The sequence below is a fragment of the Pollicipes pollicipes genome, unplaced genomic scaffold, assembly GCF_011947565.3.
Source record: "Pollicipes pollicipes isolate AB1234 unplaced genomic scaffold, Ppol_2.1 Scaffold_7261;HRSCAF=8764_pilon_pilon_pilon, whole genome shotgun sequence".
Classification (NCBI taxonomy): Eukaryota; Metazoa; Arthropoda; class Thecostraca; order Pollicipedomorpha; family Pollicipedidae; genus Pollicipes; species Pollicipes pollicipes.
The window spans coordinates 54,976,889-54,989,317 of NW_023597054.1; the positions used below are offsets into that span (position 1 = coordinate 54,976,889).

At 60.0% G+C, this 12,429-nt stretch overlaps 1 protein-coding gene across 1 annotated transcript in view; it reads left to right on the forward strand.

Moving 5' to 3' along the window:
• The window catches only part of LOC119111632 (Fanconi anemia group J protein homolog), a 110,391-nt gene that overhangs the window by 97,760 nt on the left and 202 nt on the right, over nt 1-12,429 (forward strand). The window contains 14 exon segments of the mRNA XM_037235440.1: nt 3,056-3,161; nt 3,615-3,833; nt 4,519-4,560; nt 4,562-4,696; nt 5,715-5,876; nt 6,650-6,868; nt 7,242-7,466; nt 8,056-8,240; nt 8,611-8,821; nt 9,631-9,755; nt 10,081-10,311; nt 10,923-11,476; nt 11,880-11,932; nt 12,262-12,429. The exon segment at nt 12,262-12,429 is cut by the window's right edge and continues 202 nt beyond it. Coding sequence (XP_037091335.1) covers nt 3,056-3,161; nt 3,615-3,833; nt 4,519-4,560; nt 4,562-4,696; nt 5,715-5,876; nt 6,650-6,868; nt 7,242-7,466; nt 8,056-8,240; nt 8,611-8,821; nt 9,631-9,755; nt 10,081-10,311; nt 10,923-11,476; nt 11,880-11,932; nt 12,262-12,387 — 2,593 coding nt within the window. The 3' untranslated portion in view covers nt 12,388-12,429.

Here is a 12,429-nt window from a genome sequence, read left to right on the forward strand (position 1 = left end):
GCCCGCGCCCGCCGCCGCCGCCGCGTGCAAATGGCGCGCAGGAGCCGCGCCAATCGGCGGCCGGCGGCGGCGCGGCGTGCCCGAGAGCCTCCCCCCCCCCCCCCGTCGCGCTGGCAGACGAGCTGGGGACCGGGGCCGCCGCCCGCGCTGCGAGATATTTAATTGTTCCGCGCCGAGTGGCGCTGTGTTCATCCGGTCGGTCTCCTGGAAAATGTTGCAGGCGAGCGGGTTGTTAGGGTATGATTTCGCTATGAGAGGGGCAGAAAACGTGCCCTGTCATCGAAAAGATGTGCTGGAGATGCTTGAGACAGGATCGTTGTATGTGGTCCGTTGTTGATGTGTGGCCACTTTGGGTAAGTTCTGAATGAAATAGGTGATCACCGAAGTGAAGTGAGTCCCACCTATTGAAAGCACCTTAGGTTATCCATTGAAGCACAAAACGGAGCAACCTGGCCATTAAATTGTTGTTTTAATTACTCTGTGGCCCAGCTAACGTAGCATTTGTGTGCCTTTACCAGACAAGCATTGCCTCTAACCAAGAAATGGACAAGCCCGTCATACCCAGATAAGTATTTTATTCACTTATTGAACTAAGCCAAAGCTTCACGGTGCTCGGAGAGGCTGGTTTCACGTACGCAACCGGGGCAATCGGGCACAACACGCGTTCTGTGTATCTGTAGTACGGCATTTTGTACCAAAGCGAACTGGTTCTTGATTATTGGAATTACTTAAGGTTGCTGTCAAAGCGCAAGAATGGGCAGAGTTAGGTATTGGATCGTGTTGTGATCCAATTACCATGTGATGGGACTAAAATAGCCTTGGGGAATGTGTAAAACAATTACTCCTCTCCTCAAAACACAGAACCTACTTTTCTTATCCAGCTTTCGTATATTTTTTCTGGAATGCAGCCTGGTCCATGACGTTTGAAATGGCTGCCCGTAGTTTCACGCATGTGGTCGCTTATTGCTGAAATGTGTCTGATTCTCACCTTTTTAAGTTATTGAAGTCAATTTCCGAAGCACATAAATGGGCAGAGTAAAATGTATCATATTACATAGGGTGGGCACAACAGAATAAAGGAGACAGGTCGTTCGTGTATTTTTCGCCGGACGGTGGAGGTCGAGGGAGGAAACTTCTACGACAACCGAAATCCTAAGAATCATTCCGGTCAATTACGGCATGACTATTGTTATATGCCGCTCGGTTTTGATGTTGACCCAAGTGAACTTCATACTTGAAAGGCCTCGGATACCTTGTTGGAAGATTTGGAAGATGTGCGAGAAATGGCCCGGTGAACTGCGAACCCCGATAAGTGGAAAGCTTTCACCAATTAACCTAGCATTGTGTCTCAGTTGGCCGAAAACGGTATACAAGCGCTGGTGCTCAAAACGGACCTGGACATGTGTTGGAGCAAAGCAAGGTTTTCTTCTTCCCCAAATTACTTTTATTCTTGGGTTTAACCGACGCTTCTGTATGGTCGAGGGATTAGTTTTATATAGGTGATCATGTTTCCATGGCCATCGTTGTAGCAGTCCGTTCAGTGTAGTTGATCACGTGCCTGTAAAAGGGCTCTTTTCAATCGCGACCATCTGGTGCGAGATCAACTCTTACCGTCACATCAAAGTGGTGAGCAAACTTTGAAATGTTCCTGTATGTAGAGTAGCAAAATAAATCCAGCGGTGATCCCAGCAAGACGGCTGACTTCTTAACTCCGCAAGGTCGACCAGAGGTCGGCGGCCGCAAATACATCAAGGGAGGCATGTGGTCCCGATTTTTCAAGTCAGGTCCCCAAATCACCACTAGCATCGCCACTTTTTGAACCTGCGTGTCCGCAAAACGCAGGGTAAGAAAATGTGCTTGGCTTTTACCGGCTTCTGTTGGTAGGGTTGGGGGCTCCACAAGTTACTTTGTGCAAATTATGAAAGAGCGAACAACAAGCAACAGCGAACAGGTTTGCATGCCCCTATACCATAAGGGACTTAAAAGTGCCAGCCCCGGCTCTGGCGATATGTTGGGATGTAGCGAATCGATATTAACAAACTGTTTTTGGAGCACTCTAGCAAGCGACAACAAATTTCCAGCCACAGCTGCTGACGCGTCTTCATGTTTGTCATCAGTGCTTCCCACCAACCACATTGGGTCTGTTTTTGTTGTTTGTTTGTTCCTTTCCAGTTCAAATTTAAAAACTTTGCCAATATGTCCGGCTTGTTTAACAAAGCTTTCTTACGCATCTGTTACAGTTACGGGTGCAGTTTTCGCGATCAGTTAAATTTTCACGTTACTCAGATGGAGAGCGGAGTTATACGTGGAAGTTCCAATCTTTTTGAGGCTTAAGTCCAGCCCATCATATATCTATTTTCAAAACAGCGGATCATTTGATCTTAGAATTTGTGTTTCTTTGCAGTTGCGTATTGGAATAATGCCTGATCATAAAGAGCAGCCTCTGTGCTTCATTGGTAAGTTGCCTCTGTTTGCTGGAGGTAAAGGCTGTGAGGTGTAGGTGATTAAACAGGTGCCACCTGGGGAGCCTGGCAGCAAACGTGCGATCGAGGCCGTGTACTGCAAGACTGATGCTTAACACAAATCTGCTTGATGCTCCCAAAGAAGCTGAAGGTCTCTGAAGCATACGGCTGGGCTGGTGAACAGCGACGGAGGTCACAGGGTGCGGTCGTGGTAACCCATAATGATGTGAGGAATGCAGGTGCAAAAGTTCAGCAAGCCTTTCAATCTTAAGCAGGATGCTATCGATGTTTTGTTGGTGACGTTTTCCACCCGAAGTGAGCTGTACATACAGTGAATTTTCATCGGGCTGTGTTGTACACACGAGCTGCATGAGTCGCACTGAAGGCCGTGTTCTGAACACACCGTCTCCCCCCCCCCTCTCTCTCTCTCTCTCTCTCTCTCGTCTCTCTCACTCCTCTCTCCTCTCCCTCTCTCTCCTCCTCTCCTCTCTCTCGTCATCTCTCTCTCTCTCTCTCTCTCTCCCTCTGCCCAAGCGTGACCCCCCAGCGCGACCCCCGCGACCCGCGGCTGGACTGGCGCATGTCCTCCTCAGGATGACTGTACTGGCCAGCCGAGAGCACGCCTGCATCCACCCGATAGTGTCGCGCTCCGCCAACAAGAACGACGGCTGCCGAGAGCTCCGTGACCGGTACAACCAGTTGAGCCCCCCCCCCCCCCCACCGGGCTGACCGGCTGGCCGCCCCGCGTCCACCGCAGCACTGTCCGGCGCCTGCAACCGATCCTCCTAGCGCATCCAGCTCGTCTGCGGCCTGGGGTTGTTGGTTGTTTGCCGTCGAAGACGTCATCGAAAACCGACGCCTTCAGTTGTCGACCTCACTGCTGGTGAACGTTGCTGTGGCCTTCAGCTGGTTTGACGCCATGTTCACTTGTTGGCGACTTTATGGGACGAGCTGTAGAGTACAAACCCTTCCACTGGCTCAGGTGTGCACCTGATCGTGTCCTGCGCGGTGCGCCTGCTTCACATCACGTCTGAGCCCGTGCCCCGCGTCGACCGGTACTGCTGGTGGGCTCCGGAGCGCCCCCTGTGCTCGCCGTCTCGCGCCGGCCGCGCCCCCCGCCGGCCGCTGACGGCCGGCCCGACCCACCGCCAGGAGGGCTGCGGCTTCTTCTCGGGCGCCAGCCAGCGGCTGCACCATCCCGATCAGCTGGCGGCCTTGGGCCTGGAGGAGGCGTGGCCACTGGAGGAGCTGGTCGCCGTCGGCCGCCGTATCCGTGCCTGCCCTTACTACGGCGCGCGCAACCTGAAGGAGGCCGCCGACATTGTGTTCTGCCCTTATAACTACCTGGTGGAGCCAGGCATCCGCGAGTCGGTGGGTGGAGCGAACCCGCGGAGGGTGGGGATGTCGTGGTCTGGGGTGGAGCGGCCCGCGGAGGGTGGGGGTGCCGCGGTCTGGGGGTGGAGGGATTCACGGAGGGTGGGGAAGCCGTGGTCTGGGGTGGGGGATCTACGGAGGGTGGGGATGCCGTGGTCTAGGATGGAGGGATTCACAGAGGGTGGGGAATGCTGTGGTTTTGGCTTGGAGAGGTCTACGGAGGGTGGGGATGCCGTGGTCCGGGTTGGAGGGATTCACGGAGGATGGGGAAGCCATGGTCTGGGTTGGAGGGATTCACGGAGAGTGGGAATGTCGTGGTCTGAAGTGGAGGGATTCACGGAAGGTGACGATGCCGTTGTCTGGTGTTGAGCGGGGTGGTTTTGCGGCCCGGGGGACCGCCCCCTGATATGACCCAGACCTGGGTGTGCAGGTCATTGGTCAGTGCTTGATTGTTGTAGGTGAGCCGATTAGTGGCGAAGTCGGTACCAAATGTAGTTTGCGCGAGCTACATGATTTATTATATGCAGTTTTGAAGCTGGGGCAAAGTATCACTTGCGTGCGTCCTCCATTTTTTACGCAATTGACCCGCCAGTAAGCTCCTGAGCACATCGGCTGCTCCCACCGTTCACTGTTTAGTCTATCCAGCTGACGGCAGACCAACACCGCGTGACTCTGCCGCCAGCTGGAGATCAACCTGCAGAACCAGGTGCTGATACTAGACGAAGGCGCACAACATCGAGGACAGCTCGCGGGAGGCGGCCAGCCAGACGTTCCAGCAGGCGCACATCCAGGACGCCATCAGGGACCTGGAAAAGTGCGGCAGCGGCGGCCGCAAGACGCAGGCCGAGTGTCGGGACATGGTGAGCCGAGCGTGTCGGGACATGGCGAGCCGAACGTGTCGGGACATGGTGAGTCGAGCGTGTCGGGACATGGAGAACTGAGCGTGTCGGGACATGGTGAGCCGAGCGTGTCGGGACATGGTGAGTCGAGCGTGTCGGGACATGGTGAGTCGAGCGTGTCGGGACATGGTGAGCCGAGCGTGTCGGGACATGATGAGCCGAGCGTGTCGGGACAATGGTGAACCGGCGTGTCGGGACTGTGAGTCGAGCGTGTCGGGACATGGAGAACTGAGCGTGTCGGGACATGGTGAGTCGAGCGTGTCGGGACGTGGTGAGCCGAGCGTGTCGGGACATGGTGAGCCGAGCGTATCGGGACATGGTGAGTCGAGCGTGTCGGGACATGGTGAGCCGAGCGTGTCGGGACATGGTGAGCCGAGCGTGTCGGGACGTGGCGAACCGAGCGTGTCGGGACATGGTGAGCCGAGCGTGTCGGGACATGGTGAACCGAGCGTGTCGGGACATGGTGAACCGAGCGTGTCGGGACATGGAGAACTGAGCGTGTCGGGACATGGAGAACTGAGCGTGTCGGGACATGGTGAGCCGAGCGGCTGCACTGCCGCTGACCGCGGAGGCTGTGTCCCCGCTTTGTGGGCCGGACGTGTCCGGGTCCGGTGCGACCGCCGCTGTCGCGCGGAGGCTGTGTCGCCGCTGTGTGGGCCGGACGTGTCCGGGTCCGGTGCGACTGCCGCTGTCGCGCGGAGGCTGTGTCCCCGCTGTGTGGGCCGGACGTGTCCGGGTCCGGTGCGACCGCCGCTGACTGCGGCAGCGCCTGCGCTGCATCAGCCGCCGGACGCCGGGCACAGCTGCCCCTGGTGCCGCCGCTGGCTGGAGCGATGGCTGGCGCCGGTGTCCGTTCACGTCAAGCGGCGTTGGTGGGAACTACAGCTGACGCCGCCCTCCGCGTGTCGTGTGCGTCGGCTTGCTCGGCTGTCTGGCGCGCCACGGGGGTGTTTTGACGGGGCGGGTCGGTGGCTGGCAGGCACGCATGCTGTCACACATCAGCCAGTGGATGGATCGACACTCAGACAAGCTGGACCAGTACCGCGAGTTCGACCGGTCGTCCAAGATCCTGACAGGCACCGACATGGTGGCGCACTTCACCAGCATGGGCATCGGATACGACGCGTTCCCCGAGCTGCGAGTGAGAGGGAGAGAGGGAGAGGGAGAGGGGGATGGAGATGGAGATGGAGATGGAGATGGAGATGGAGATGGAGATGGAGATGGAGATGGAGATGGAGAGGGAGAGAGAGAGAGAGAGAGAGAGAGAGAGAGAGAGAGAGAGAGAAGAGAGAGAGAGAGAGAGAGAGAGAGAGAGAGAGAGGGGAGGGGAGAGGGAGAGAGAGGGAGAGATAGAGGGAGAGAGAGAAAGAGAGAGAGAAAGAGAGAGAGAGAGAGAGAGAGAGAGAGAGAGAGAGAGAGAGAGAGAGAGAAGAGAGAGAGAGAGATAGAGAGAGAGAGAGAGAGAGAGAGAGAGAGAGAGAGAGAGAGAGAGAGAGAGAGAGAGAGAGAGAGAGAGAGAGAGAGAGAGAGAGAGAGGAGAGAGAGAGAGAGAGAGAGAGAGAGAGAGAGAGAGAGAGAGAGAGAGAGAGAGAGAGAGAGATGCGGGAGCGACGCTTATGCGCCCGCCACCCGCACCACCTGATCCGTCGCTCGGCGATCAGAATGCACGAGTACCCTGACCACTCCACATGTGCTGAACCTTGTGAGCACTTGACTCTTATTGAACTCATTCCAATCCGTAGTCACGGTAGAAAATAAGACCGTCCGGTCCGGGGAGTCTCGGTCGCCATCGGAACAAAGTGCTCGCTCCTCACAGTAGGCGTGCGGCCGTGCCTAAAGGGGCTTGCGTCATGCTAGGGCGTGGCAGCAGCCGCTTGCCACTGAGGACATCTGTCTGCTGCCTCCCGCGCGCAGGCATCTTTCACGGCCCTCATGGGGGAGGAGTTGGAGGCCGGCGAGGAGGCGCTGAGGCAGCAGCAGCACGTGCAGCGGCTGACCAGCGGCACCACCGCCCTGCTGGGCAGCCTGCTGCGCGAGCTGGGCTTCATCTACGGCGAGAACATGAAGCACCGCGACGACTTCCGGATCGCGCTGGTCCGCTCCATGGCGCGTCAGCAGACGCCGAGCGCGCAGGTGCGGCGCTCCGGCCGTCTCGTGTGCGGCTGACGCTGGTGGGAAAGCAGGGGTTGTGATGGCATTACCAGCTGTTCTGTGGGGTCGTGTGGGTCGACAGTGCTTGTGGAGGTGTCTTAAAATGGTGATGTTAAAAAGTCCTGGTGAACTGGAGCGACTGTCGGATTACGCGTAAATACCGGACACCGGTATCTTGGTATGAGTGTCCAACAAACGTAGACCAGAGAACACGACACGTCTCCGCTGGCCTTCACAAAGCGCGTCTGCTGTAGTCTTGAGAAGTGCCCGTAGCCGGAGCGGCGGCGGCGGTCTCCCCGGTGACGGGCGACTCGTGGGCGCCGGCCGCCCGCTGACCGAACGCTGCTCTCCTCAGGGTGGCTGGCAGTCGGCCCGGCCGCGCGCCGCCCAGCCGGCCTGGGCGCTGGCTTTGCACTTCTGGTGCCTGAACCCGGCGGTGGTGTTCGCGCCGATCGGCCAGGCGGCGCACAGTGTCATCGTGGCGTCAGGCACGCTCTCGCCGCTCAGCTCGTTCGAGTCCGAGCTGGGCGTGCCGTTCCGGGTCAAGCTGGAGGCCAGCCACGTCATCGCGCCCGAGCAGGTGCTGCGCGGAGCTCCCGCTGTCCATGATCGGGCCCTGATGTCTGGGCATGAGGCTCGCTGTCTGGGACGAGGCCTGCAGGCTGTGGACGAGGCCCGCTGTAGGGGACGGGGCCCGCAGTCTGTGGACGAGGCCCGCTGTCGAGGGTCGGGGCCCTAATGTCTGGGGACGGGGACCGCTGTCTGGGACGGGGTCCGCTGTCTGGTGATGGGGCCTGCGGTCTGGGCAAAGGGCCTGCGTTCTAGGCCCAGCTAGGTACCACGGACTCTGGTGTCCGCGCTCCAATGTCTTGTGTCCGTCCTACAGCGACGCCGCCCTCCTCAACTTCTGTCAGCGTGGCATCGGCCTATCCAGTGTATATTTCTACGCGGCACTCGTTTTCATTGTGTCTATCCTAGTGTGACGCTTGCCTTTTGGTGTTGGAACTCTGTATTTCCCTCCACGTCGTGTCTTCGTGCCACATCGACCCCCCCCCCCCCCCCCCCATCATGTGTATGTGTGCGGCGACCGTCGTCCACGGGCCGCAGGGCTCCCTCTGCTCTCGATCTCCGTGTGACGCCCCCCCCCCCCCCCCTCTCCCGCCCGTCAGGTGTACGTGGCAGCCATCAGCCACGGGCCGCAGGGCGGCTCGATGAACGCCACGTACCGAAGCTCGGAGCAGTTCAGCTTCCAGGACGAGCTGGGCGGGCTGGTGCTCGGCGTGTGCGCCGCTATCCCCAACGGCGTGCTCTGCTTCTTCCCCTCGTACTCCATGCTCGACAAGCTGGCCAGGAGGTGTGTGATGTGCGAGCCGGGAGCCTCTCGACGCGAGGCTCGGCTGAAGGGAAGCGTTCGAAGGCTCGGTTCGAAGCGATGGCCCGGCTCAGGCGACGTTCAGTATGTTGCATTGCGCGGGCTGGTGGATCGCACGCTGTGAGAGGCTTCTGCCAGCGTCGAGCCATATCGTCGCTATTGCGTCGCCTCATTTTATCTGGACTTTTTGTGAAAGTAAGGATATGTTTTCCCGATATCGCTAAATGGCGATTGTACCTGAGCACGTAATGGGAAAAAGTGACCAGGGTGCTTCGCATTCGGCCATTTGCATGGTCTCCTTTTCCTGGCACCGGCGACCCCTGACACCACTGGTTACCGGCTGTGTTCACAGATGGCGCGCGACAGGGCTGTGGGAGCGGCTGGAGGCGCGCAAGCCGGTGCTGTGCGAGCCGCGACGCTCTGGCGATTTCAGTGAGATGATGCGCGAGTTCCGGCACCTGGTGGACGGCGACGAGGCCGGCGCCCTGCTGCTCGCCGTCTGCCGCGGCAAACTCAGCGAGGGCATCGACTTCTCCGACGATAGCGCGCGCGCCGTCATCACAGTACGGGTCACGTCCAACGATCCGTCCGGTTCTCATTCACGGCTTCACCCGCAATCCTCTGAGCGCTCCGTCCCGCCGGACATGCTGCGGTTGTCAGTCAGGAGACGGCTTCCTGGCCGAACTGGCGGGAGTGCCGCCCGGCCTGCCACTCCCACCCCCAATGGAGGGGCCCTGGGCGGGGCGAGGATAGCCAGCAGAGATATCCCGAGACGACCGTAGCGCTCCAGGCCGTGCCACGACAGCCCACGGCTCACCTCTCCTCCGTCCCATAGCTCTGCAATGGTCGTTGCCGTCCAAAAGAGCTGTACTCCAGCCGAAGTCCAAACGAACCAAAAGCCCGTGCAGCATGCTGCTGGGCCGCCTGGCGTGGTGTTAGCTCACGCCTCAGCTCGCTGGCGGCTGTGACCGCAGTCGGTCACTCATGCGTCCGTCAGCGGGCTGTCTGAAGTGCGTCTGTGCTGGCTTACAATGCGCTGGACTGATGCCTTCAGCGCTCCTTGTGGGGCGGAGACACGCCGTCTAGATGACACGGCAGTCAAGCACCGCCAAAAACTCACGTCACCTCTTCCGTTTAACACGAGACCGGCCCAAGCAGTCAACCATTTGACACTCGGCGATAGCATCGGTTTTGGGATGTGGGCACATACTGTATAAGGCGTAGACTGTATAAACCTGGTGTGGATGCACTTTACATGCCCACTTGCCATTATGGGAGTCCTTTGCTCTCAGTATAGTCGGCGGAGGGGACTTCCGCGGCTGTGCCACTGTCTGCGAGCTTGCCACCCACCGCTGTGGTCCCGTGTGTACAGGTGGGCATCCCGTACCCGAACGTGAAGGACATCCAGGTGGACCTGAAGAAGCTGTACAACACGGCGCACGCCTCAAGCCGCGGCCTGCTCAGCGGTCACGAGTGGTACGGCATCCAGGCCTACAGGTGGGTTAGCGGAGAGCGGCCGGGGCACGGCTCGGGCGGGGCCTGGAGCTCGCACCCGCCACAGAGAACCCGCTCGAGTATGGCAACGTGGAGCGGCCGGAGCACGGCTGGGGCGGGACCTGGAGCTCACACCCGCCACAGAGAACCCGCTCGAGTATGGCTTGCCAGTCTGTCGCTGTTGCTGTCGCGCCCGAGTCGCATCGCGTCCGTCCTCTACTGTCTCTGACCGTACCACACGGTTGGCTCGCCACTGGCCTGGCTGTGGGCCGCCCGTGTCTCGTGTTCACCACGAAGCGTTGACCGCCGACCGCGCCTCTGGCGGCAGGGCGCTGAACCAGGCGCTGGGCCGCTGCATCCGGCACCGGTACGACTGGGGCGCCATCTTGCTGGTGGACGACCGGTTCGGGCGGCCGCGCGGCCTGGACGGCCTGTCGCGCTGGCTGCGCAGTCTGGTGCGCCAGCCGGCCGACTGGCTGACCGTCGCTGGCGCGCTGCGTCAGTTCGCCGCCGACATGAAGCTCTGGTCCGAGGAGCAGCGCCGCCAGCGCCAAGCCGAGTGCGTGACGGCGGACCCGGCGCCGGGCCTGGGCCGGTGGCTCGGAGTGCGCGGCGTGCGGGGAGAGGGAGCGGGACCAGACCTGGCATCCGGAAGAGGTGCAAGTTCAGTGTCTCGGCATAGGAGGTGCCCGGTGGGATAAGGAGGAGCGGGCGGTCTGAGGTGGTCTGGTGACCGCATGGGGGATGACGTTGTAGGAGAGGTCGTGGGGATGTGACGAACTCTGCCGCCGTCCCGGGTCTGACGCAGCCCGTGCGCTGTACATGGGTCCTGTACGGCGTTCCCGTATTGGCAGACGCGTGTCGGATATGACCGATCGACCACAGACTGGACTGACCAGCCATGAACAGTGCACACAGTACTGACCTAGCGATATCTCAATAATATGCGTTCATTTGTTTCCCGAGTTACCTTTGACCTAGTCCCTGCTGGGTTCAGGTGTGACATTATGTAACGGTAAGAAACAATGACTGTTTGATAATTGACTGTTAATGACTGTTTAATAATGTGTTTGGTTGCATGTATGATTTGATTGTTGCACCCTTTGGCTTGGCTGTTTGTGTCGTGGCGGATCACGTTCGCTCACGCACGCTTTTCGTCTGTTTTTCCAGTGCGACTGAAGCGGCCAGTCTGGTTGCCTCCGCGGCTGTTGTTGACGCCGAATGTCCAAAGCCATTCGCCGCCTCTATCGCCACGCCACCGATGTCGCCCGCCAGTGACCGTTCGCCGGGCCCGACATCTGTCGTCGGGATCGGGCAGTTCCAGTATACCAGTCCGCGACCAGGTGGTGCTAAAGGCGGCCAGCAAGTGCTGTGTTTACCGGTGTCGAAGGCTCCGCGAGTGCCGGGCGCTCCTAGCCAGGAGATCGTGACAGTGAACGGGGCACGCTTTTTGCGCCTCACAGACCAGGGGCAATCACGGCTAGTACCGCTTCTGACACCGCACGGTGTGCCCGCGGCCGCCGTGTTGGAGACTGGACCGGCCTCTCCGGCGACTGGTGACGGTGCCGACCAAGAAATGACATTGCCGTCGGCAGAGAAGCGGCCCCGCCGTTCCAGCTCGAGCCCGGGAGAGCCCGCCCCGGAGGACGCTGCGCGGGCTCCCTCCCCGGTCCTTTTTGGAGACGGGGAAGGCGCAAACAACACGAACGCGGTCCAACCAGTTTGTAAGATTATGGTCACCTTCCCGGGGAATCTGCGGATGACACCGCACTGTAATGCATGCCGGATTTGCCTTCCCGTGGGCTGGCTCACCAGCTTGTGGCTTACGTTCTCGCCTGCTTGCCGGCATGTGACTTCGCTGGTTTCCTTCTTCAGGTGTCTCATAGTTCCAAAGCGAGCAGCGTTTCGGTTACGTGCTGAAACAATCCTCTGAGCTGCAGTTGCCAGCTATCGGCATCAAGTGGGGTGCGTCCGCCGACCACGTTCGGCTGCCCCGTTCACAGCAGCTTCTTGACCCGACCTGTCTTCTGGTGCCGTCGTGCCGCTACACGGCCGCGCTCCCACCGCGGCCCCGCCCCCTCCCGCCTGGAAGGGCGCCGCTCCCGCTGACACGGCTCTCCGTTACAGCCGGCAGGCGGCCCATGTTCCGGCCGGGGCGGCTCGCTGACCGCCGGTCGCAGGTAAGCCACCCTCCTCCCTCCCGGGAGATCACTACAGGGGGCGCCGTGTCCAGTGTACGGTGGTTCGGTGACGAGGCGGACGGTGCGGCCGTTCTCTGGCCTGGTGACCTGATGACGATGGGTGGAGAGTTGTGATGAATTCGGCATGCGTGTATGTTGCCTTTTGTGAGTGGGTTGCATGCAGTCGAATGGGGTCATCAGTACAGTGTGCTCAGGTGCAGACAGACCTGGGCAGTACGTACCGAGCGTCGTACCGCGGTCTGCCTCGACGCACGGGGCGGGGGCACTGTAGGCGGGCTACTGTGACCATTCCACGCCCCTCTTCTCAGGCGGAGACCCAATCACCGGAGGTGGTCAGGAAGACGCTGTTGACAGCCGGGTGCACCGCGCGTGCTCGGCCGGCGACCCGGCGCACCAGGGGCGTCATCTTCATCAGCTCTGATGAAGAGGACTAGCTGCCGCGGGCGCGGAGCTCGCGCCGCCACGGACGGCAGGCG